The 21,379-nt window shown below is 47.5% G+C and overlaps 1 protein-coding gene across 9 annotated transcripts in view; it reads left to right on the plus strand.

Annotated features, from left to right (window-relative positions):
* The window catches only part of GRIP2 (glutamate receptor interacting protein 2), a 594,020-nt gene that overhangs the window by 491,382 nt on the left and 81,259 nt on the right, over positions 1-21,379 (plus strand). For 8 of the 9 annotated variants that reach the window (XM_063941247.1, XM_063941246.1, XM_063941251.1 and 5 more), the window contains exons 2-10: positions 1,375-1,455; positions 3,868-4,003; positions 4,172-4,317; positions 5,273-5,359; positions 6,583-6,658; positions 11,869-12,014; positions 15,798-15,945; positions 18,087-18,256; positions 20,061-20,186. In XM_063941247.1, the coding sequence (XP_063797317.1) occupies positions 1,375-1,455; positions 3,868-4,003; positions 4,172-4,317; positions 5,273-5,359; positions 6,583-6,658; positions 11,869-12,014; positions 15,798-15,945; positions 18,087-18,256; positions 20,061-20,186 (1,116 nt within the window). The remainder of the gene's footprint in view (positions 1-1,374; positions 1,456-3,867; positions 4,004-4,171; positions 4,318-5,272; positions 5,360-6,582; positions 6,659-11,868; positions 12,015-15,797; positions 15,946-18,086; positions 18,257-20,060; positions 20,187-21,379) is intronic. The other variant, XM_063941244.1, reaches the window with a different exon arrangement.

Below are 21,379 nucleotides of genomic sequence, written 5' to 3' on the forward strand. Positions count from 1 at the left end.
GAACTTTATGCTTCACGGACTACAAACACATTTCAGACACCTTACCTTGAAAGTATGACATGTAAAAGGTGTGTGTGGAATTTAAACACATCACTCCCCTTTCCCATCAGCCATTTCAGTCAGAGAATATTTTTAAATATTTTTAAAAGTACCAGAAAGAATTACACTTTGCGGAGTTAGGTAAGTAATCAGAGCCAGATTAAGGGGAAGGGGGAGGCAGTAGGAACTGTGCCCCGGGCCCCCCTCTGTCAAGGGGACCCCCTGGCCGCAGCACACTGACATCACCAACTCTCCCTCTTGTGCAGCAGCAGAAGGAAGATCCTGGCAGCCAGAATGCGAGTAGGATAGCATAGCGCGTCCTGACCAGAGGAGACCTAGGAATAGTCTGTGAGTGACCCAGGGATCTCAGCTCTGCTCTTCCCATACACAGCAGGCTAGATTGATGTCTGAGTCCTGTGTAACCTGTTATCTGATGAGAGCGGTCGGGACTGAAGAGAGACGCACGCAGTCGTCCTTAGTCCTGTCCCAGCGTGTAATTAGTATAGAGGCTGTTGGTATTCTTGCATGTGACTAGATAGTTGACAGATTTTATTTTTCTATATGTACCCAGGCATTATTAAATTTGATATACACAATATAATATACACCCCTTCCTGAGCACATGGCTGCACTAGCAATATGCAGTCCCTTAGTGGGGTTGGGCAGGAAGACAGGTGGGGTGCTGACAAGTTGTGGAGGAGTGAGGGGCAGGCCCCCTTGTCTTAAGTGCCCCGAACCCCCCAAGGTTTTAATCCGGCCCTGTAAGTAATAAAAAAAGAAAAAAGAAAAAAAGAGAGCATTACTTTATCCTCATTAAATGAACTATATTGCCTGTGTTGTAATGAGCTCCCACACATGATCACTGTTACTTTCTGGCTGTAGTGTATTTTTATTTATTTTTGTATTTAGTCTTGTAGCCTCTCCCCCTCCCCCTCTGCATTTGCCCATGGAGGAAGCATTTATTGGGCATGTAAAGCGTGTGTGAGATTACTTTATGTGGCAGTGCTCCTCGGTGCCTGTAGGGGGCGCTCCATAATGTCTTACAGTTTATGCTTTGCTTTTCTGGATAACTAACCCATTCCTGTACGTGTGAACAGGTTATTTTTATATAGGAGTCATTGTGAAGTTACAATAAAATACGTAATCTGATACTAGACGACTGACTTGTATCGGTTAGATACACTGTGTATCTGACACTGGGATTCGTGGTGTGCCACAAGTCTTGGTGAGGTCATGTATTTCTATAGTTGTACTACTGAGGACTAAATTATGTTGTGGCCTCATACTCCAGCTTAACTCTATCATCTCTAACCATGTCCTTCTGTGTTGTTCCAGACGATGGACCGTATTCTAAAGGAAGCAAAGACCCGACGGGGATCGATCTGGCACTGGTCTCCAGACGTCAAAGCATTCCAGGTTGGTGGCCATCTCCTAGATTATGTGTCCACCTCCTGCCCAGCCTTGCGTAGGGCCACAGTGGAAGTGCATGGGCGGAGGTGGCAGTGTCGTAGGCCAATCCCATGTCCAATCTGTCCCCTACGTTTGCTGGTTACAGTGTCCTCGGTGACATCACTGCTTCAGAGTCTGAAATAGTCTTTAGTGAATTGTTAAGGTGCGTTCCCATGTCTGTTGCTTTTACCCCCAAATCTGGCATAGGGATGGCCAGTGGAAAGGCGCCATCAAATTGTTATGGCATTGTTGCCTTTGCCTTGCGATGGCATGCTGTATTTGTTACCCATCGATGGTAGACTAGTGTGCGTATCCAACAGCGATGGCATGCTGTATTTGTTACCCATCGATTGTAGACTAGTGTGCGTACCCAACGGGCATCTGTTGTTCGCCCATGTTCTCAGGAGCCTTTCTGTGGACACATAGGGTCTAATTCAGACCTGATCACTCGCTAGGGTTTTTTTGCAGCGCTGCGAGCAGATAGTCTCCGCCCACAGGGGAGTGTATTTTTGCTTTGCAAGTGTGCAAACGCATGTGCAGCCGAGCGGTACGAAAAAGTTTTGTGCAGTTTCTGAGTTGCCCAGAACTTACTCAGCCGCTGCGATCACTTCAGCCTGTCTGGGCCCGGAATTGACGTCAGATACCCGCCCTGCAAACGCTTGGACATGCCTGCGTTTTTTCCAACCACTCCCAGGAAACGGTCAGTTGCCACCCACAAACGCCTTCTTCCTGTCAATCTCCTTACGATCGGCTGTGCAAATGGATTCTTCATATAATCCATCGCCCAGCAACGATCTGCTTTATACCCGTACCACACGCCTGCGCATTGCGGTACATGCGCAGTTCTGACCTGATTGCAGCGCAGCGAAAAATCCTAGCGTCCAATCAGCAGCTCTGTATCATTTTATAGTATGCAAATTATAGATGTTACTTCAGTGCTGATTGGTTGCCATGGGCAACTTCACCACTGGCTCACTTCTCCGCTCTTATCACTGTTTAGTAAATGTCCCCCTTAGTCTTAAAAATATTAGTGTAGGAGATCACGAACAGGTTTAACTCGATGGACAAATTGTGTTTTTTTTCAACCTTAGAAACTATGTTACTATGCTACTATATATGGACATTGATTTCCTCTTGTTCTCCTGTAACCACAGTTTGGGTCCTAGAGTAAGTTTTACCTCCGAACTGGCAGCAGTCATACATACACTGGGAAAATCAGAATTAAATGATCAGTCCTGTGGTCTACATCCTTTCGCAGCCCCCTTTTTGCCGCTCTGCGGTGTGCGTTCTCTTAGCGCCTGTGAGTAATCCTGAATCCACACGGGCAGCCTCAGAACAGCAGGCGCCTAGAACTACAATTTACATTTTTGTCAGGTCAGAAATTAAACCACAGCGAGGAAACCTTAATATCCCGGCAAGGGGCCATCTGTAGTCATATCAAGATTTTCCTGTGCGAGGTGGTGTGAGAAGCCGGCCTGGGCAGCTGATAATTCCAGCAGCAGCGGGGTAGATTGATGGGGACAAGAGATCACGCAGAGCAGTCGGTCATCCGTAAGGGATCAGATCAGAGCGAGCTTAACCCGTTCCGTGCCAGTCATCCACCCGGGTAACTCTCCTGAGGCGTGCCCACTTGTAAGTGAGCGGTAAATTGGAATGGGACGCCAGACGCTGGCATGCTGTATTCTATTCTGTTCCTGACTGGCTGTTGGCCCTCTTCTCCCCCCTTAAATGGGCTACTTAGAACTTTTTTTTTGTTTTTAATTACTAGAAAATCACAAGTAGATGCTGACGCATAGTAATGCTGCTGATCCCTCTCATTGGGTGACGGGGAACTTCGGAATACTGTGTCGCTGACTATTTACAAACCTCTATTGCTGTTACTACAGTAGTGGCGCACTGTCCTTGGTTTGGCGCATACAGCGGAAACGTTACAGTTTTGTTTGTTCACTGCCATGAGGAGCTTAGGACTGGTTTCAGGATGTAGATTTTCAGGGAGCCTCCCGGCAGGGTAAGGCTCCTTCCTGGATCCCATTTCTCTGTCTTGTTAAAGTGAGCGGAGCATTGGTGATGCAGACTGTGTCCAGCAAAAATAGGGAAGTACGGGGAAATCCTGAAAACATGACATTCAGATGTTACCGGAGAAAGTTTGGTGCAAGGTTTACATCACTTTTAAAGGAATTGGTTTAAGTTATTATGGTGTTATCTATTTTATTGACTTCAGACAGGAGTAGATCTAGGCCTTTTACATGGAATAAAAAACTAAATGAATAAATGTTACAGTTGAGGCTTAATGCCATTTGCAGTCGTCTTCTTTTTCGGAGGTGTGGGGGGATACTCCTTTTTCTTTTTTTTTTGGTCTGAAATTGTCTTTATTCTCAGAGGAGTTTCGGGGTGTGACCATTGTGGAACTCATAAAGAAGGAAGGAAGCACATTGGGACTGACCATATCGGGGGGCACAGACAAGGATGGGAAGCCCAGGGTGTCAAACCTGAGGCCCGGCGGTCTAGCGGCAAGGTATGTATTATGATTATTATAATAGCACCAATGTACGCCATAGGGCAGCGCCAGTTTCCTTACCAGCGTAGATGCGCTATCAGACGTATGTTTATCTCCCTACAATGTGCAGCTCTGAGGACGCACCTTCCTCCCATTCGCTCTTCTGACCTCTTTCGCTTTCCACAGGAGCGACCAGCTGAATATCGGGGATTATATAAAGTCTGTGAATGGCATCAACCTGACAAAACTGCGCCACGAAGAGATCATCAGCCTGCTGAAGAACGTGGGCGAGAGGGTGGTGCTGGAAGTAGAATATGAGCTGCCCCCTGTCAGTAAGTGTCACGTCATGGCACCGTGCCATTTTATGTCGCCCACCATTTCATGTTGGTTTGGGCAGCACGGTTAGGTGGGTGCACCATGTGGCCGGTGGTTAAGTCTCCATGGAACCCCAGGCAGTGGTTTGGGCCCTTTTCTCCCGCTCGTTTGCCGAATAACATCCCCCCCCCCCCCCCCCAAATCCTCACATTAAAAACAGTTTCAGGTAACCCGGGCCACCTGGTGCTCACTGAGCGGAAACCTAGTATGCTTAATGATCCATCTTTCTCTCCGGTGTGCCCAGAGGAAGTCACTGGCTCCTGATGCATTGGTAGGCTGCTTTCTCATGAGTTCTGGCCAAGCGCACAAAATGGCTGCCACCATGGTGTATCAGTGACCCTTTAAATATCATGTAGTGTATCTGCAAGTGAGTTCATTCAGTTGATGTTTAACTATTCTGTGGCTTGGATTATATAATGTCTGGAATACAGAAAGCCTAGTGAGCGGTCTCCATGCTGGTAAATGGCAGGGAATGGAGTATGCTGGGAATATAGATTTACAGCAGAAGGGATGCAGCAGACATTGATTTGCCTTTGTGTACAATTGTCTCTGAAAGCAGAACATATTGTCTGACCATTCACTATCCTCCTGAACCAGTGAGCTGTATGGGGAACAGGATTGGGAACGGTACTGGTGTAAGAATGGAGGGCTACAGTAGGAGAGATTTGCTTATTCCATTCTAGGGCCCCAGTTTCCGCCTTAGGTCCTCATTCACCAGCATTCTGGAACCTCTGCGCCCATCCTCTGCCCTCGCTCAAAATCCGTTCCCCTGACCCGAATTCTCTGCGCTGTCAGCGTCTCTGAGGTGAGGACTTAGCACGGTTATATCATACAGAAAGCTGGCTTACTATAAGCTGAATGTCTCATTTCTCATTCCTGGTCGTTTTATGTCCTTTTTGTTTGTTTTTATAGCTCCCGACTCCAATTCTGCCATCATCCCAAAGACGCTGGAGATCTCTTTGTGCAAAGAGGGGAACAGCTTTGGGTTTGTAATGAGAGGTGAGTGTCTCTGCCGCTACGTACGGCTCCTGCAAATGGGATTAAAGAGTAAACGTTATTACGGGTTCCGGTGTAAACGTGAACGTATGAAACTGCGGCCTTTTTAAAAGGTTCACAAGTTAAACGCAGACACCGTCTAGTTTCCGAGAAGCGATAAGCCTGTAGGATAGAACCAGTGCGGTGAATGTAACTTATTGGAGAGTTTGTGTCCTTTTACTTAGTAAAGAGAAATCTGATCTCCAGAGCCCGTTCTAGTCAGTATAGCCACTGACCTGATAGCATGTAATAACCACTATGGAGATATACATGGAAGCTGGGTTCGTTGACTCAATACTCTGTACGTTCCCTGAAATAAATCACAGGGACTTAAAGTTAAATTACGCGCCGATGACCTGAACCAAAGCCGTAACCCTTTTCTGCTGTGCTCAGTCTCTGTGAAATGGTAAATAATTTTTTTAATGTGAGCTATGAAATATAAAATAATGTGAAACGCATACAAATTTGCTAGTGGATTGCATGAGAGCGTGCCAGGAATCTGATGGCATGGCATTTGCTGCCTGTAACGTGCAGCGGAGAGACGGAGCAGCCACTGGTCCTACATCCGTTGTGATTCCAACCTTTCTTACTGCTCTGGTACCAAAGCGCTAGGCGGGGGGGTCTTCTCTCTGCATCTGTAGTTTGTGCTGTGGAAGATCTCTCGCATAGAAGTCATTGACCATATGTTCAGATGGAGTAGTCTTTATTGCAGCGCTTGTTGCCTGGCTCGCCAGTTGTACCAGTTGGGTTGGTCACGATTGTACTTCTCCATAAAGCGATTGAGAATTAGCTGTGACTATTGTGCAATAGGCACTTCAGAAACTGCAATGAAGTCTGCTCCATCTGTATTTCAGTATCTGCCACCTGTTCTTTGGCTGGAATCTCTTCTACTGCATTTCCTGCTTAGAAGTAGGCACCTGATGGCCCCCCAGCTTTTTTAGAACTAAAAGTCCCAGCATGCGTAGCCTTACACCTTGAGGCTTCAGAACCATATTGTGTTTCATTCTGCTTTAGTAGGGATGACCCTAATAATATCTGAATTGTCATTCTGGCCTCACACTTATACTCCCTTTAATGCCAGTGGGATCTGGCTTACAGAGGGCAAGCATTGAAACCTGGCCTGTGGAAGCTAGGCAGGGCTGGGACATCCAGTGATGGTTGTGACTGATTCATGGATTACCTTGCAGGTGGATCACAGGAGGACTGGCATAAATCGAGGCCTTTGGTCATAACCTACGTGAGGCCAGGGGGACCAGCAGATAGGTACTACTCTATTTTCCCCTCTTGCTGTTGTGACGGATTTGCACATGTGAGGGTAATATACCCAGTAGTGTGTGTGTGTGTGTGTGTGTGTGTGTGTGTGTGCGCACAAACTGGGTTAAATTATGCGTTTTTACACATGACAGCCGAGTGAGGCTTTCATAAATCCAGCTAATATTACTTAAAGCGTGAACGAGAGGCATATTTTAATGTCATTTTAATTCCCCAGCAGATAGGAACCATATGACAGAGATCAGGGAGTTTTGTTTTTCTGCTGTTAAATAAATGTAATTTCTGTGCAAACGATTTCTTATTTAATCTGTGTACAGGACGGGGAAGGGGAGATTACAGTATTTAGAAATTTGGGGCACCATGCGTAATATACCATAGATTACATTTAAAAGTGACTGATTTTCCCCTGCCTGTGGCCGTCCCTGTTGCATGAAGTTGTTTAGCAGTGACTGTAGTAGAATGTACACAGTGATCATACCTATTTAAGGCGTTACCGTCCTCATTAAGAGCCTGCTTTTGAGTTGCATGCTTCTGCGTCCACTATTTTTTTTAACCTATGAAAGCTGCATTTACATTCCCGTTCTAATGTGACAATCTAAGTCACAAATTTGTGCGTCTGAAAGCGCAAGCCTGTCCTACTTACTGTTCTAGTGTTCGCAGACGCACCCGTCACATGAGTCCCCATGCCAGAGATCGGTCAGAAACTGAGAACAACTCAGAATTGCACGGAGGGGCATACACACCATCCGCAATCTCCAGCTCGGCACACGGACACGCAATGTTTTGCAGTTCAAATGCATGCGCAGGCGGCTTGAAAACGGGAGGTGTGTCCAACTCTTTCATAAGGCCATAAATTGTTTATCTGTGCTCCTCTCAGTGACTGTAGGAGAGTGTTCTTAGTGATCATGATTGTTATACAGTGTATATACCTGTCCTCATTGTATTGTGTATCAGTGCTCCTCACAGTGACTGTAGGAGAATGTGCTTAGTGATCATGATTGTTATACAGTGTATATACCTGTCCTCATTGTACTGTGTATCCGTGCTCCTCACAGTGACTGTGGGAGAATGTGCTTAGTGATCATGATTGTTGGATGTACCTGTCCTTAGTGTAATGTGTATCGGTGCTCCTCACAGTGACTGTGGGAGAATGTGCTTAGTGGTCATGATTGTTATATACCTATCATCATCATGTTGTATCAGTGCTCCTCACAGTGATCATGATTGTTGGCAACTTGGCTGTACCCATCCTCATTGTATTGTGTATCGGTGCTCCTCACAGTGACCGTAGGAGAATGTGCTTAGTGATTGTTGGATGTACCTCTCCATAGTGACTGTAGGAGAATGTGCTTAGTGATCATGATTGTTATACAGTATATACCGGTCCTGTGTTGTGTATCTGTGCCCCTCACATTGACTGACTGTAGGAGAATGTGCTTAATGATCATAGTTGTTATATACCCGTCCTCATTGTATTGTGTATCGGTGCTCCTCACAGTGACTGTAGGAGAATGTGCTTAGTAGTCATGATTGTTGGATATACCTGTCCTTAGTGTATTGTGTATCGGTGCTCCTCACAGTGACTGTGGGAGAATGTGCTTAGTGATCATCATTGTTGGATATACCTGTCCTTAGTGTATTGTGTATCGGTGCTCCTCACAGTGACTGTAGGAGAATGTGCTTAGTAGTCATGATTGTTGGATATACCTGTCCTTAGTGTATTGTGTATCGGTGCTCCTCACAGTGACTGTGGGAGAATGTGCTTAGTGATCATCATTGTTGGATATACCTGTCCTTAGTGTATTGTGTATCGGTGCTCCTCACAGTGACTGTAGGAGAATGTGCTTAGTAGTCATGATTGTTGGATATACCTGTCCTTAGTGTATTGTGTATCGGTGCTCCTCACAGTGACTGTAGGAGAATGTGCTTAGTAGTCATGATTGTTGGATATACCTGTCCTTAGTGTATTGTGTATCGGTGCTCCTCACAGTGACTGTAGGAGAATGTGCTTAGTGATCATCATTGTTGGATATACCTGTCCTCATTGTATTGTGCATCGGTGCTCCTCACAGTGACTGTAGGAGAATGTGCTTAGTGATCATCATTGTTGGATATACCTGTCCTCATTGTATTGTGCATCGGTGCTCCTCACAGTGACCGTAGGAGAATGTGCTTAGTGATCATCATTGTTGGATATACCTGTCCTCATTGTATTGTGCATCGGTGCTCCTCACAGTGACTGTAGGAGAATGTGCTTAGTGATCATCATTGTTGGATATACCTGTCCTTAGTGTAATGTGTATCAGTGCTCCTCACAGTGACCGTAGGAGAATGTGCTTAGTAGTCATGATTGTTGGATATACCTATCCTCATTGTATTGTGTTTTGGTGCTCCTCACAGTGACTGTAGGAGAATGTGCTTAGTGATTGTTGGATGTACCTGTCCTTAGTGATTGTTGGATGTATCTGTCCACAGTGACTGTAGGAGAATGTGCTTAGTGATTGTTGGATGTACCTGTCCTTAGTGATTGTTGGATGTATCTGTCCACAGTGACTGTAGGAGAATGTGCTTAGTGATCATAATTGTTGGATGTACCTGCCCTCATTGTATTGTGCATCGGTGCTCCTCTCAGTGACTGTAGGAAACTATGCTTAGTGATCATGGTTGTTATATACCTATCATCATCATGTTGTATCAGTGCTCCTCACAGTGATCATGATTGTTGGCAACTTGGCTGTACCCATCCTCATTGTATTGTGTATCGGTGCTCCTCACAGTGACCGTAGGAGAATGTGCTTAGTGATTGTTGGATGTACCTCTCCATAGTGACTGTAGGAGAATGTGCTTAGTGATCATGATTGTTATACAGTATATACCGGTCCTGTGTTGTGTATCTGTGCCCCTCACATTGACTGACTGTAGGAGAATGTGCTTAATGATCATAGTTGTTATATACCCGTCCTCATTGTATTGTGTATCGGTGCTCCTCACAGTGACTGTAGGAGAATGTGCTTAGTAGTCATGATTGTTGGATATACCTGTCCTTAGTGTATTGTGTATCGGTGCTCCTCACAGTGATTTTAGGAGAATGTGCTTAGTTGATTGTTGGATGTACCTGTCCTTAGTGATTGTTGGATGTATCTTTCCACAGTGACTGTAGGAGAATGTGCTTAGTGACCATGATTGTTGGATGTACCTGTCCTTAGTGTTTTGTGTATCAGTGCTCCTCACAGTGACCTTAGGAGAATGTGCTTAGTGATCATTATTGTTGGATATACCTGTCCTCATTGTATTGTGTATCAGTGCTCCTCACAGTGACCGTAGAAGAATGTGCTTAGTGATCATCATTGTTGGATATACCTATCCTCATTGTATTGTGTATCAGTGCTCCTCACAGTGATTGTAGGAGAATGTGCTTAGTGATTGTTGGATGTACCTGTCCTTAGTGATTGTTGGATGTATCTGTCCACAGTGACTGTAGGAGAATGTGCTTAGTGATCATGGTTGTTATATACCTATCATCATCATCATCATCATCATCATCATCATCATCATCATGTTGTATCAGTGCTCCTCACAGTGATCATGATTCTTGGCTGTACCCATCCTCATTGTATTGTGTATCAGTGCTCCTCACAGTGATTTTAGGAGAATGTGCTTAGTGATTGTTGGATGTACCTGTCCTTAGTGATTGTTGGATGTATCTGTCCACAGTGACTGTAGGAGAATGTGCTTAGTAACCATGATTGTTGGATGTACCTGTCCTTAGTGTTTTGTGTATCAGTGCTCCTCACAGTGACCTTAGGAGAATGTGCTTAGTGATCATTATTGTTGGATATACCTGTCCTTAGTGTAATGTGTATCAGTGCTCCTCACAGTGACCTTAGGAGAATGTGCTTAGTGATCATTATTGTTGGATATACCTGTCCTTAGTGTAATGTGTATCAGTGCTCCTCACAGTGACTTTAGGAGAATGTGCTTAGTGATCGTGATTGTTGGATATACCTGTCCTCATTGTGTTGTGTATCAGTGCTCCTCACAGTGACTGTGGGAGAATGTGCTTAGTGGTCATGATTGTTGGATATACCTGTCCTCATTGTATTGTGCATCGGTGCTCCTCACAGTGATTGTAGGAGAATGTGCTTAGTGATTGTTGGATGTACCTGTCCTTAGTGATTGTTGGATGTATCTTTCCACAATGACTGTAGGAGAATGTGCTTAGTGATCATGATTGTTGGATGTACCCGTCCTCATTGTATTGTGTATCAGTGCTCCTCACAGTGACCATAGGAGAAGTTGCTTAATGATGATGATTGTTGGATATACCTGTCCTCATTGTATTGGGTGTCGGAGCTCCTCACAGTGACTGTAGGAGAACGAGATCCAGTCTGTATGTAAGACCTTTATCACTGAACAGTAGATTTCTTCTATGTTTCGTAGACCTTTGTAGACCACCTGTTAACTCCTACTTCTCCTCTGTCACTAGGACCTCACTTTTCTAAACGACCTTGACAACTCTTATTCTTTCTGTATGCACATAGCGCCCCCCCCCCCTCCCGTCCTGTCACCAGCCCCCTCTGTGTTATCTCTTTCTTTCCCCCATCCTCTATCACAATGGTTCTGACGCAGTAACCTTGTACTGCAGGAAGCCTGAATCCCGCAGGCCTTAGAGCCTCTTGATTCCTTACCATAAATCAATGAGGAGAATTTGCATTAACATATGCAGGTGCCCCGGCTCTGACAGACAGACTTAAGCAGATTGTTCTGATCAAAGTGAGCCGCTGCCGGATATCGGGGATGATTTAAGGCATTTGTCATTTTAATTTGTACAGTTCTAGAGGCAAAAGAAATCCCATCCAGTAACGGAGCAACGTTCATAGCTCCTGTGTCTAACGTGCGCCTAGGCTACGGGTTCAGTCTGATGCCAATGCTTAAAATGACTGGCTTGTTGCAGCGGCTGTACCCCTGGTTACCTAGGAGACTGCATGATATATGAAAGGGTTAAAATGGGAACACATGCCCGGGTATCTGGATTTTAGAAATCACCCTTTAGGTTAATGCTGTTAATAATTGATGCGTGCACGTATACTGTAACCCCCTTGGCCAATGGAAATGAGAACGCCGACCCTTTCGCTTGCATGTCTAGGAGTGCTCTTATGGTGAGCTGATCCTGTACTGAGGCTGTCTGCTCTCTCCCGCAGGGAAGGAACCTTGAAAGTTGGGGACCGGATCCTGTATGTGGATGGCATCTCTCTTCACAACATTCCCCTCACCGACGCTCTTAGCATCCTCCGGCAATGTAGCCAAGAGGCCGTCTTCCAGATTGAATATGAGGTTGCTCTTATGGGTGAGCGAGCTGGAGGTTCTGGGGCGATTTTATGAGGGGGTGGGAGGGGGTTAATTCTGTCTGGGATCCCCATAAACTAAAAATTATGCTTGAAAAGGTATTTAAAACTGTGAGTGCGGTGCTGGGGTCAGGGGGAGATGACTGTGAGTGCGGTGCTGGGGTCAGGGGGAGCGGACTGTGAGTGCAGTGCTGGGGTCAGGGGGAGATGACTGTGAGTGCGGTGCTGGGGTCAGGGGGAGCTGACTGTGAGTGCGGTGCTGGGGTCAGGGGGAGATGACTGTGAGTGCGGTGCTGGGGTCAGGGGGAGCGGACTGTGAGTGCAGTGCTGGGGTCAGGGGGAGATGACTGTGAGTGCGGTGCTGGGGTCAGGGGGAGATGACTGAGTGCGGTGCTGGGGTCAGGGGGAGATGACTGTGAGTGCGGTGCTGGGGTCAGGGGGAGCTGACTGTGAGTGCGGTGCTGGGGTCAGGGGGAGCTGACTGTGAGTGCGGTGTTGCGGTGAGGGGGAGCTGAGTGTGGTGGTGAGGGAGAGGTGACTGGTGTTGCAGTGAGGGGGAGGTGGCACTGAGTCACTGAGTGTGGTGCTGCGGTGAGGGGCGAGGTGGCACTGAGTGTGGTGGTGAGGGGGAGGTGACTGTGAGTGTGGTGGTGAAGGAGAGGTGACTGGTGTTGCAGTGAGGGGGAGGTGGCACTGAGTCACTGAGTGTGGTGCTGCGGTGAGGGGGAGGTGGCACTGAGTGTGGTGGTGAGGGGGAGGTGACCTGAGTGTGGTGGTGAAGGAGAGGTGACTGGTGTTGCAGTGAGGGGGAGGTGGCACTGAGTGTGGTGCTGCGGTGAGGGGGAGGTGGCACTGAGTGTGGTGTTGCGGTGAAGGGGAGGTGGCACTGAGTGGTGCTGCGGTGAAGGGGAGGTGGCACTGAGTGGTGCTGCGGTGAGGGGGAGGTGGCACTGAGTGTGGTGTTGCGGTGAGGGGGAGGTGGCACTGAGTGTGGTGCTGCGGTGAGGGGGAGGTGGCACTGAGTGTGGTGCTGCGGTGAGGGGGAGGTGGCACTGAGTGTGGTGTTGCGGTGAAGGGGAGGTGGCACTGAGTGGTGCTGCGGTGAAGGGGAGGTGGCACTGAGTGGTGCTGCGGTGAGGGGGAGGTGGCACTGAGTGGTGTTGCGGTGAGGGGGAGGTGGCACTGAGTGTGGTGCTGCGGTGAGGGGGAGGTGGCACTGAGTGTGGTGTTGCGGTGAGGGGGAGGTGGCACTGAGTGTGGTGTTGCGGTGAAGGGGAGGTGGTGCTGCGGTGAGGGGGAGGTGGCACTGAGTGTGGTGTTGCGGTGAGGGGGAGGTGGCACTGAGTGTGGTGTTGCGGTGAGGGGGAGGTGGCACTGAGTGGTGCTGCGGTGATGGGGAGGTGGCACTGAGTGTGGTGTTGCGGTGAGGGGGAGGTGACCTGAGCTGGTAACTTGTATAAAAACAGCAGAGCTTTGTCATTCTGAGCAGTGAGTAGATACACATCATATACTGGATAGAAATAAATTGCAATGCATTCTGCATATACAGTATGTATGTAGATCGCTTCTCATGTTATCTGATGCTTGCATTGTTTATGTGCCGTGGTGCAGAGATTGTGTGTGGAGGAGAGACCACCAGGGATAGAATATTTTGGGGGAAGTAATAAATACCCACCTTCTCCCAGGTAACGGAACTGCACCGGTTTCATGCCTGGTACCCCAGCAGTCTGTAAGATAACCACACTCACCTGTGCCACGCTGACCACTGGTACACTACTTATTACTGCGTGCATGGCCTTAACTGAAGTGTGATGTCTGAGAATGATCCAATCAATCGTGATCAGTCAGTCCGGGGCATGGCAGAAAGCCCGGTTGGCATCTGACTACAGTCAGGCCTTGTGGTCATATGAACTCTTTAATACTCCTTAATACCCGTTAAAACATAACGCCCCTTCCCCTGTAGTAAATTCTACGTATTTTACCTGTTTAATGATGTTGCGTTTTGTTGCGCCTGCTACAAAGGAGTTCTTCTCCCGGAGTGACCCATGGCCCATTTAGACATCTAACACGCCTCTGCTTTAGAAGGCGACATTAACGCATGGACGTCATAAGCCTCTATGAGCTGTAATTCTTGCTGGTCCCTCTAAGAAACCGAACACAACGTTTCCTGATACTTTTGCTGAACTAAGTGCCCTGCAGGCTGGTGGGGGAAGGACCTTGGTCCTGTGTCTGCCTCGGCCCTGGCAGGTTGCCTTCCAGTCCCTACTGGGTGAGGGCACTCGATGTTCTGATGCATCTTGATGGGAGTCATTTAACAAGCTGGATCGCTCCGAGGCACAGTCACTCGGCTTTTCATCTGGTGCAGGAAATTAATTGATTGGACCAGATTCAACTCCGTCTGTGTGGATTTATCGGAAATACGTGTAATTCTGTATGTTGGGCCGGAGCGGTGGCTGCAGCTGCCAGTTACACGAAGGCCGTAATCTGTGTTATATGAAATGACTAATAATCTCCCTTCATTTATTAACCGTTTATTATAAACTAGCGCCAGCATATTCCGCTATAGGGGCTGATCTCTTTGGAGACAAAGCGATGATGGCGGGGGAAATATAAAAAAAAATGAATCTGATCTTGTCCTATCACAGTGTAGAAATGTTTATGAATATATTAAATTTTATTAGTAGGTATTCTATATGAGGAACCTTGAGTAACACTATTTAAATCTGCCTCTAAATTCAGAATCCATTAGCATACCCTCCCAACTATACCTTTTTGGCATGTAAAGTATTTTTTTTTTTTTTTATGGTCTGTACAGATTTTTGTCTCTTCAAACTTCCATTGAAAGTATAGTAGCCACGCCCCTTTACCCATGGCCACGCCCCTTTTCTAATATGTACCGATTTTTCTGTGTAAAATGTTGGAGGGTATGCATTAGTGCTATTAGGTCTTTGAAAATGTCCCGTTGAGCCTATCCCCGCCATGTTGCATTGAAGTCCAACCTTTCACCGCCATAGAACATAGAACCACCCCGCTATTCATTTCTACTCTTCCTTTTTCCCACCCAAAAATACAGCTCACTTTAAGTCCCTATACATCTAGGTTTTATAGAATGATGGGCTTCAAGACTGACAATGGGGGTAATTCAGAGTTGATCGCAGCAGCAAATTTGTTGGCTAATGGGCTAAACCATGTGCACTGCAGGTGGGGCAGATGTAACATGTGCAGAGAGAGTTAGATTTGGGTGGTTATTTTGTTTCTGTGCAGGGTAAATACTGGCTGCTTTATTTTTACACTGCAATTTAGATTTCAGTTTGATCACACCCCACCCAAATCTTACTATCTCTGCACATGTTACATCTGCCCCACCCATGGTTTTGCCCAACTGCTAACAAATTTGCTGCTGCGATAAACTCTGAATTACCCCCAATATTCCAACGTAAGAAACACCCTCAGTCTCTCCCACTCCGGCCATATTCTGGTCTAACTAATTGTCCTTCCCTGTGTAACCAGGGAAACTTGCATAAATGTTGGCACTTGAGGTCATGAAACAGCATTTGTGCCACTCTTTGAGGGTCTGTAAAGCACAATATGTATGGTGTAATGAAATAACCGGAGTTCCTTAGCATACAGCAAAGCGAAACACATTTTATCAGCAATCTGATCTGCGTATAAGTAAAATCTAGGCTGAAAATAGACTTTACATATTGTGTTGAATTCAAAGTATCCTAATGACTGAAATCTCCAGCTCTCTGTCCCCAAATTAACCAGTCTTTCTCCACCCCCAGACACTGTGACAAACGCATCAGGACCTTTGCTGGTGGAAATTGCCAAACCACCAGGTTCCACGCTAGGAATATCTCTGAGCACCGGCACTCATCGGAACAAGCAAGTGATAGTCATCGATAAAGTGAAGCCTGCCAGTGTAGTGGACAGGTAGGTACCTGATGGGAGGATGGGGCATGTCTGTGTTGCGTCACGCCAGTCTCTCTGCACCTTTACGACTTCCAGCTTCCTGTGGCGCACTAAACCTCATCCAAGGGACAGATTTCAAATATGGGCGCACTAGGCTCATGCCTAGGGGAGCCACGAGAATGTGGGCTGCAGCTCCGCCTGCCATACCTGCTCTGTCTATCCGGCTTGCTTAACTGCCACTGTTGCTAACGTGTTGGATAATGCACAGACTCCATAGACCTTTCCTTGCACTTTAGTTTTGTGCGGTTCTGACATTGACTTTTCCTTTGTAAGTTATGTGAAAGTGTGGCTTCAAATAAATCTGCATTTAAGTTTACTTTCTTTGTTGTTCCTGGTTTTAAAGTCAGAATTCTAGAATGGCGCTGCAAGGTCTGGTATGTTCTTGTGATGAGGGCGCAATTCCCAGCCGCTATGATAAGTTTATGAAATATTAAGATCACCATTTCCTTATATTCAATTGTTTTAAAAACTTTTTTTTATTTTTGTGACTGTTGGTAATTTTTGGTTCCAAAATCAGATCATGAGAGATATCCTCTTCTTACTCTCTTCAATGTGTGCCCCTGTCCGTCCGTCACACCCCCTAAATGTCCCGGCTTCCGCATAAGTAGACGTGGGCGCGGCTAGAATGGAGGCGTGGGCATTTGTTTTGGGTACATGGCGTAGGGTGGCGAATGACCTATTACACTTAGATGTCCGTGTAATATGGGTGGTTAGTTTGTGCATAACCTATAACACTGCCCCCTATAGTTCTGATGCCCCTGTAAAATGCTGGGATTTGCCACCGCCCAGCTTGGGCGAGGTGATTGGTGGGAATGGATGTTGGTCACTTCTAGCAATCTAGGGTAAGAGCAATGGAGTGTCTATATCCTGCAGGAATTTCCCATTCATTATTGAGCTGGTAAAATATACTTGAGGGTAATAGAGCCCATAACAAAACTCCAGACCCAGAGCCCTTAATCCGGTCCTATGACTGTTTACATAACGCGCAGATGGAGCAGTGTTTATTGCAGTGTGCATGTGTATTGTGCATAAGGATTACATGAAGATACTACGCTAACTTGAAATAAATCATTGTATCATTTACTTACGGTTCGGAATATTGGCATAACAGCTGGAAAACATTCCGTGCCCTGGAAAACCATTCGCTGCAATAAATTTGACTCCATCTGTAGCAATTAGCAAGGAGACAATGATGAATTTGGTGGACCGAATTAGGTTATCCGGACTCTGGGTCGCCACCAATTAGGTTGACACCCATTGGTTGACAGTGGATAGGTCGACACTAGAAATAAATCGACATGGCCATTAGGTCGACATGAAAAAAGGTCAACATGAGTTTTTCACAGTTTTGCTTTGGACTTTTTCATACTTTTCAATCCACGTGGACTACGATTGGGAACGGTAACCTGTGCCGAGCGCAGCGGTAGCAGAGCGAGGCACCTTGCCCGCAGCATGGCGAGCGAGTGCAAGGGGACGCGGTGCACTAATTGGGGTTCCCGGTCACTTGACGCAGAAAATGACGCAAAAAAAAACCACTCATGTCGACCTTTTTTTCATGTCGACCTTGTTTGTGTCAACCTAGCCACTGTCGACCAATGGGTATGGACCTGGGTAGTCTTCAGTATGCTAAGTGTCGGGATTCCGGCACACAGTATACCGGCGCCGGAATCCCGACTGCCGGCATACCGACACTTTTTCTCCCTCGTGGGGGTCCACGACCCCCCTGGATGGAGAATTAAATTAGCGTGGCGTGTGTAGCGCGCCACCGTGTCCGCAGCGAGCTCGCAAGGGGCTCATTTGCGCTCGCCACACTGTCGGTATGCCGGTGGTCGGGCTCCCGGCGCCGGTATGCTGGTCGCCGGGAGCCCGGACACCAGCATACCATACTACACCCGTGGACCTAATGAGTGTTGACCTAATTGGTGTCAACCCTGAGTCCCATACTCCCTAATTAGGTAGTGGTAGATGTGATATAAGTAATATTCGCCAAGATCTGTCCTTAATGGGTTAAATTACAAAACATATATTTTTTTGAGCAAATGTTGTGTCTTGTTCTTGTGTAACGCACGGGCACCATCATGAGTCCTTCCTTCCCGTTGCAGGTGTGGGGCTCTGCACCCCGGCGACCACATCCTCTCCATCGATGGCACCAGTACAGAACATTGCTCCGTGATAGAAGCTACGCAGCTGCTTGCCAGCACCACGGAGAATGTGAAACTGGAGATTCTGCCGGCACATCACAGCAGGCTGTCTCTGAGGCCGCCGGAGACTGGTTGGTGAATGTAGAGGTTGCTCCCCGGGGGCTCTCCACCATGGGATGGGGTCAGGGTGACGGTCAGAGACAGCTGCCTGCAGTCAGTCTGCAGAGGAGAAACGCTCTTCATCCAGAGCATCTCATGCATGAAGGGCTGCCATCCGGCAGGGCAAGGTTGGAGCTGCGTCATTTAGCAATATGTAGGGGTGGTGTATCCCAGGCAGCCAATGCTGTAGCTCTGGCTGCCTGTAAAGAAAATACGGGTCTATGTACTAAGACTCGGAAGGAGATAAAGTACCAGCCAATCAGCACCTAACTGCCATATCACAGGCTGTGTTAAAAAAAATGACAGGAGCTGGTTGGCTGGTACTTTATCTCCGTCTCTACTTTATCTCTCTCCAAGGCTTATTACATAGACCCTAATCCTAGAATGATGCATATGGTGTCTGCCAACGCAATGGTCTGCAGTATTTAGAAGACTAAAGCGACGGCTATTTTAGTATGAAAAAGGTTATGTGAACAAAATGCTATTTTCTGTGAGCAGGACCGCCATCACGGTGAGGACACTGTTGCAGGGGGCCCAGATTAGCAAATGGGGCCCTTAGCCCATCCGTTATCCTGGAGGCATCAATGCAAACTACTCCCTTCTGTGTTTTGAAGGGAGTCACCAGTAGTAACTGTTCCGAGCCCGTCTGCGGCCCCAGTCCTCTCAGGGAGAGGGAACGGACTTCACTGGAGCCCACAGTCTGGCCCCTGAGATGACCACACCCCCTTTGAACCCTTACAGAACTGTATATAATTAAAAAACAAAAACAAATGAGAACCCCCATTGTAAACTGATAGCGCCCCTCGTACGTTAATGCCCCTAGGTCCAGGCCCACTGGGGCCAGCCTGTATGTGGGCTGCATATACTGCAGATAAGACGACCGATAAGCGGTAACCAATCACATGTGCTTTCATTATGTAGCTTTCAGAAGGCTTATGAACATTTCATACCTGATTTAATAAGGTTAAAGATCGAGTTAATCGCCATCCTCCTCTTCTAAGGGTTTTTACCCAATTGCGTTGCATTACGTGACCCTCCTAGCACTGTCTTACTGTATCTCCTCCTTATTTGTCATAGTACATAGAACCCATAGCATTTAGCGCCTCTGTCCCTAATCTCCAGGCAGATCACAACCATCCTCCAACGGTGTATCATAGCCTTGGAGGCAAGTTACTGTCCCCCCTCTACACTAGTGCCCAAACGCACAAGCACCCACGCGTTTTTCTAAAACACATAATGCACCACACACAGACCTATGCACTAAACTAAACCAGTCTTGCATCAAGTAGTGGACCGCACAATGGAAATACCTGGGTAAGAGAGGGATTCCAGGCATATTGGAAGAGCAGGGTCTTACACTCAAGTGGGCTGGTGCTGCACCGTCCTGGTTGTGTGTAATATGGCTGTCAGGGCTGCAAGAGGTTCCTCGCTGACTCTTAAAGTGCCCTGTTCTGTGATTCTGTATTGGGGTTCCCATTTTTTATTTTTGTCCTCTACCTTTACATGACATGATTATAAATGGTACAGCCCTAAAACAAGGACACCTACATAAATACCTGCACACCTACCAATGACTGAGTCGTGATTGCACTGGCCAGCAGGTAGTCCAACTCTTTATGTTTCTAACATTACAAATTACTGCAAAATTGCACTTATGAGATGATATGATTTGAATGTAGGACCCGTGCGTTGCTGTACACTAGAAATCAGTGGCTAAAGATGGTGATTGTGACTTCATGGCGCATATACCCATATACTGTGCTCTTTGTCTTGCAGTTAAGGTGCAGAAGAGCGAGCACCACCACTGTTGGGACCCCTGTGTCGGCTACTGTCACACGCACCACCCCGGCCACTGTAAGACCCCCACCTGGAACCCAGGTTCAAGCCAAGAGTACTGTAAATGTAGGTGTGCTGCTAACCCCGCCCACCTCAGGTCTCCGCCCCTTCCTGCCGATCTCTTCTGTATGTGCTACACTGTATTATTATTAAGTTTATAATAAATGTATCATTATAATATATAATAGATGTAAGCGTATGTAAAATATATATATATATATATATATATATATATATATATATATATATATATATATATATATATATATATATATATATATATATATATACTAGGTGCTTCATCGCGCCCTACGGGCGCTCTTCACACCGTTGCAAGGGGCTACGCCCCCTTAACCCTTGCATGCCTTATTGGGGTTTAATATTTGTATTATATGGAGTATTACCTGCATTCCTTTGTTAGTGGTTAAATATTGCACAATGAAAGGGCGTGCGATGGTGAAGGAGGCGCAGCCCCTTGCGACGGCGTGAACAGCACCTGCAGGGCACGATGTACAGAATGTAGCGGGTGCGGGGGGGACTGCGGATGGTGTCTGTAGATGCTGCGGGTGGAGGGGAGGCAGAAGTGGGGGTGGGGCCCGGATGGGGAAGGTTCGGGAGGTGCTGCGAGTGGGGGAGGGGCAGAGGAGTGGGGGATGCAGATGGGGGAGGGGTCCGGAGGCACTGCAGGTGGGGGAGGGGCAGGGGTGCTACGGGTGGGAGAGGGGCAGGTGTGGGGATGTTGTGGATGGGTGAAGGGTTCCGGAGGTGCTGTGGGATGGGTGTGCCGGGGGTTGGGTAGGGGACCGCAGGCACCATGGGTAGGGTAGGGGCAGGTACGGGTGTTGCGGCGGATGGGAAAGGAGGTCCGGAGGTGCTGCAGGTGGTGTAGGGGCAGGTGCGGGGGTGCCATTGGTGGGGGAGGGGTGGGTGAGGGGGGGACCGCTGATGGAGGAGGGTGTCTGCAGATGCTGCGGGTGGAGGGGGGCAGGTGTGGGGGGAGACGTATAAGGGGGGTGAATGGTGGAAGGGGCCTGGAGGTGCTGTGGGTGGTGAAGGGGTGGAGGAGTGGGAGCCACGGGTGGTGTAGGGGGTCTGGAGGCACAGCATGTGGGGGAGGGGTGGAGTGCCGCATGTGGTGGAGGGGAAGGTGCGGAGGTGTAGTGCACTGGGGAGAGGTCTGGAGGCGCTGCGGGTACTGTACATGCCATAAAAGGTAGTTGGAGGGTATGCAGTAACAGGACCAGGACAGGGGTGACAGG

Source organism: Pseudophryne corroboree, chromosome 9 (genome assembly GCF_028390025.1).
Source record: "Pseudophryne corroboree isolate aPseCor3 chromosome 9, aPseCor3.hap2, whole genome shotgun sequence".
In the NCBI taxonomy this organism is placed as follows: domain Eukaryota; kingdom Metazoa; phylum Chordata; class Amphibia; order Anura; family Myobatrachidae; genus Pseudophryne; species Pseudophryne corroboree.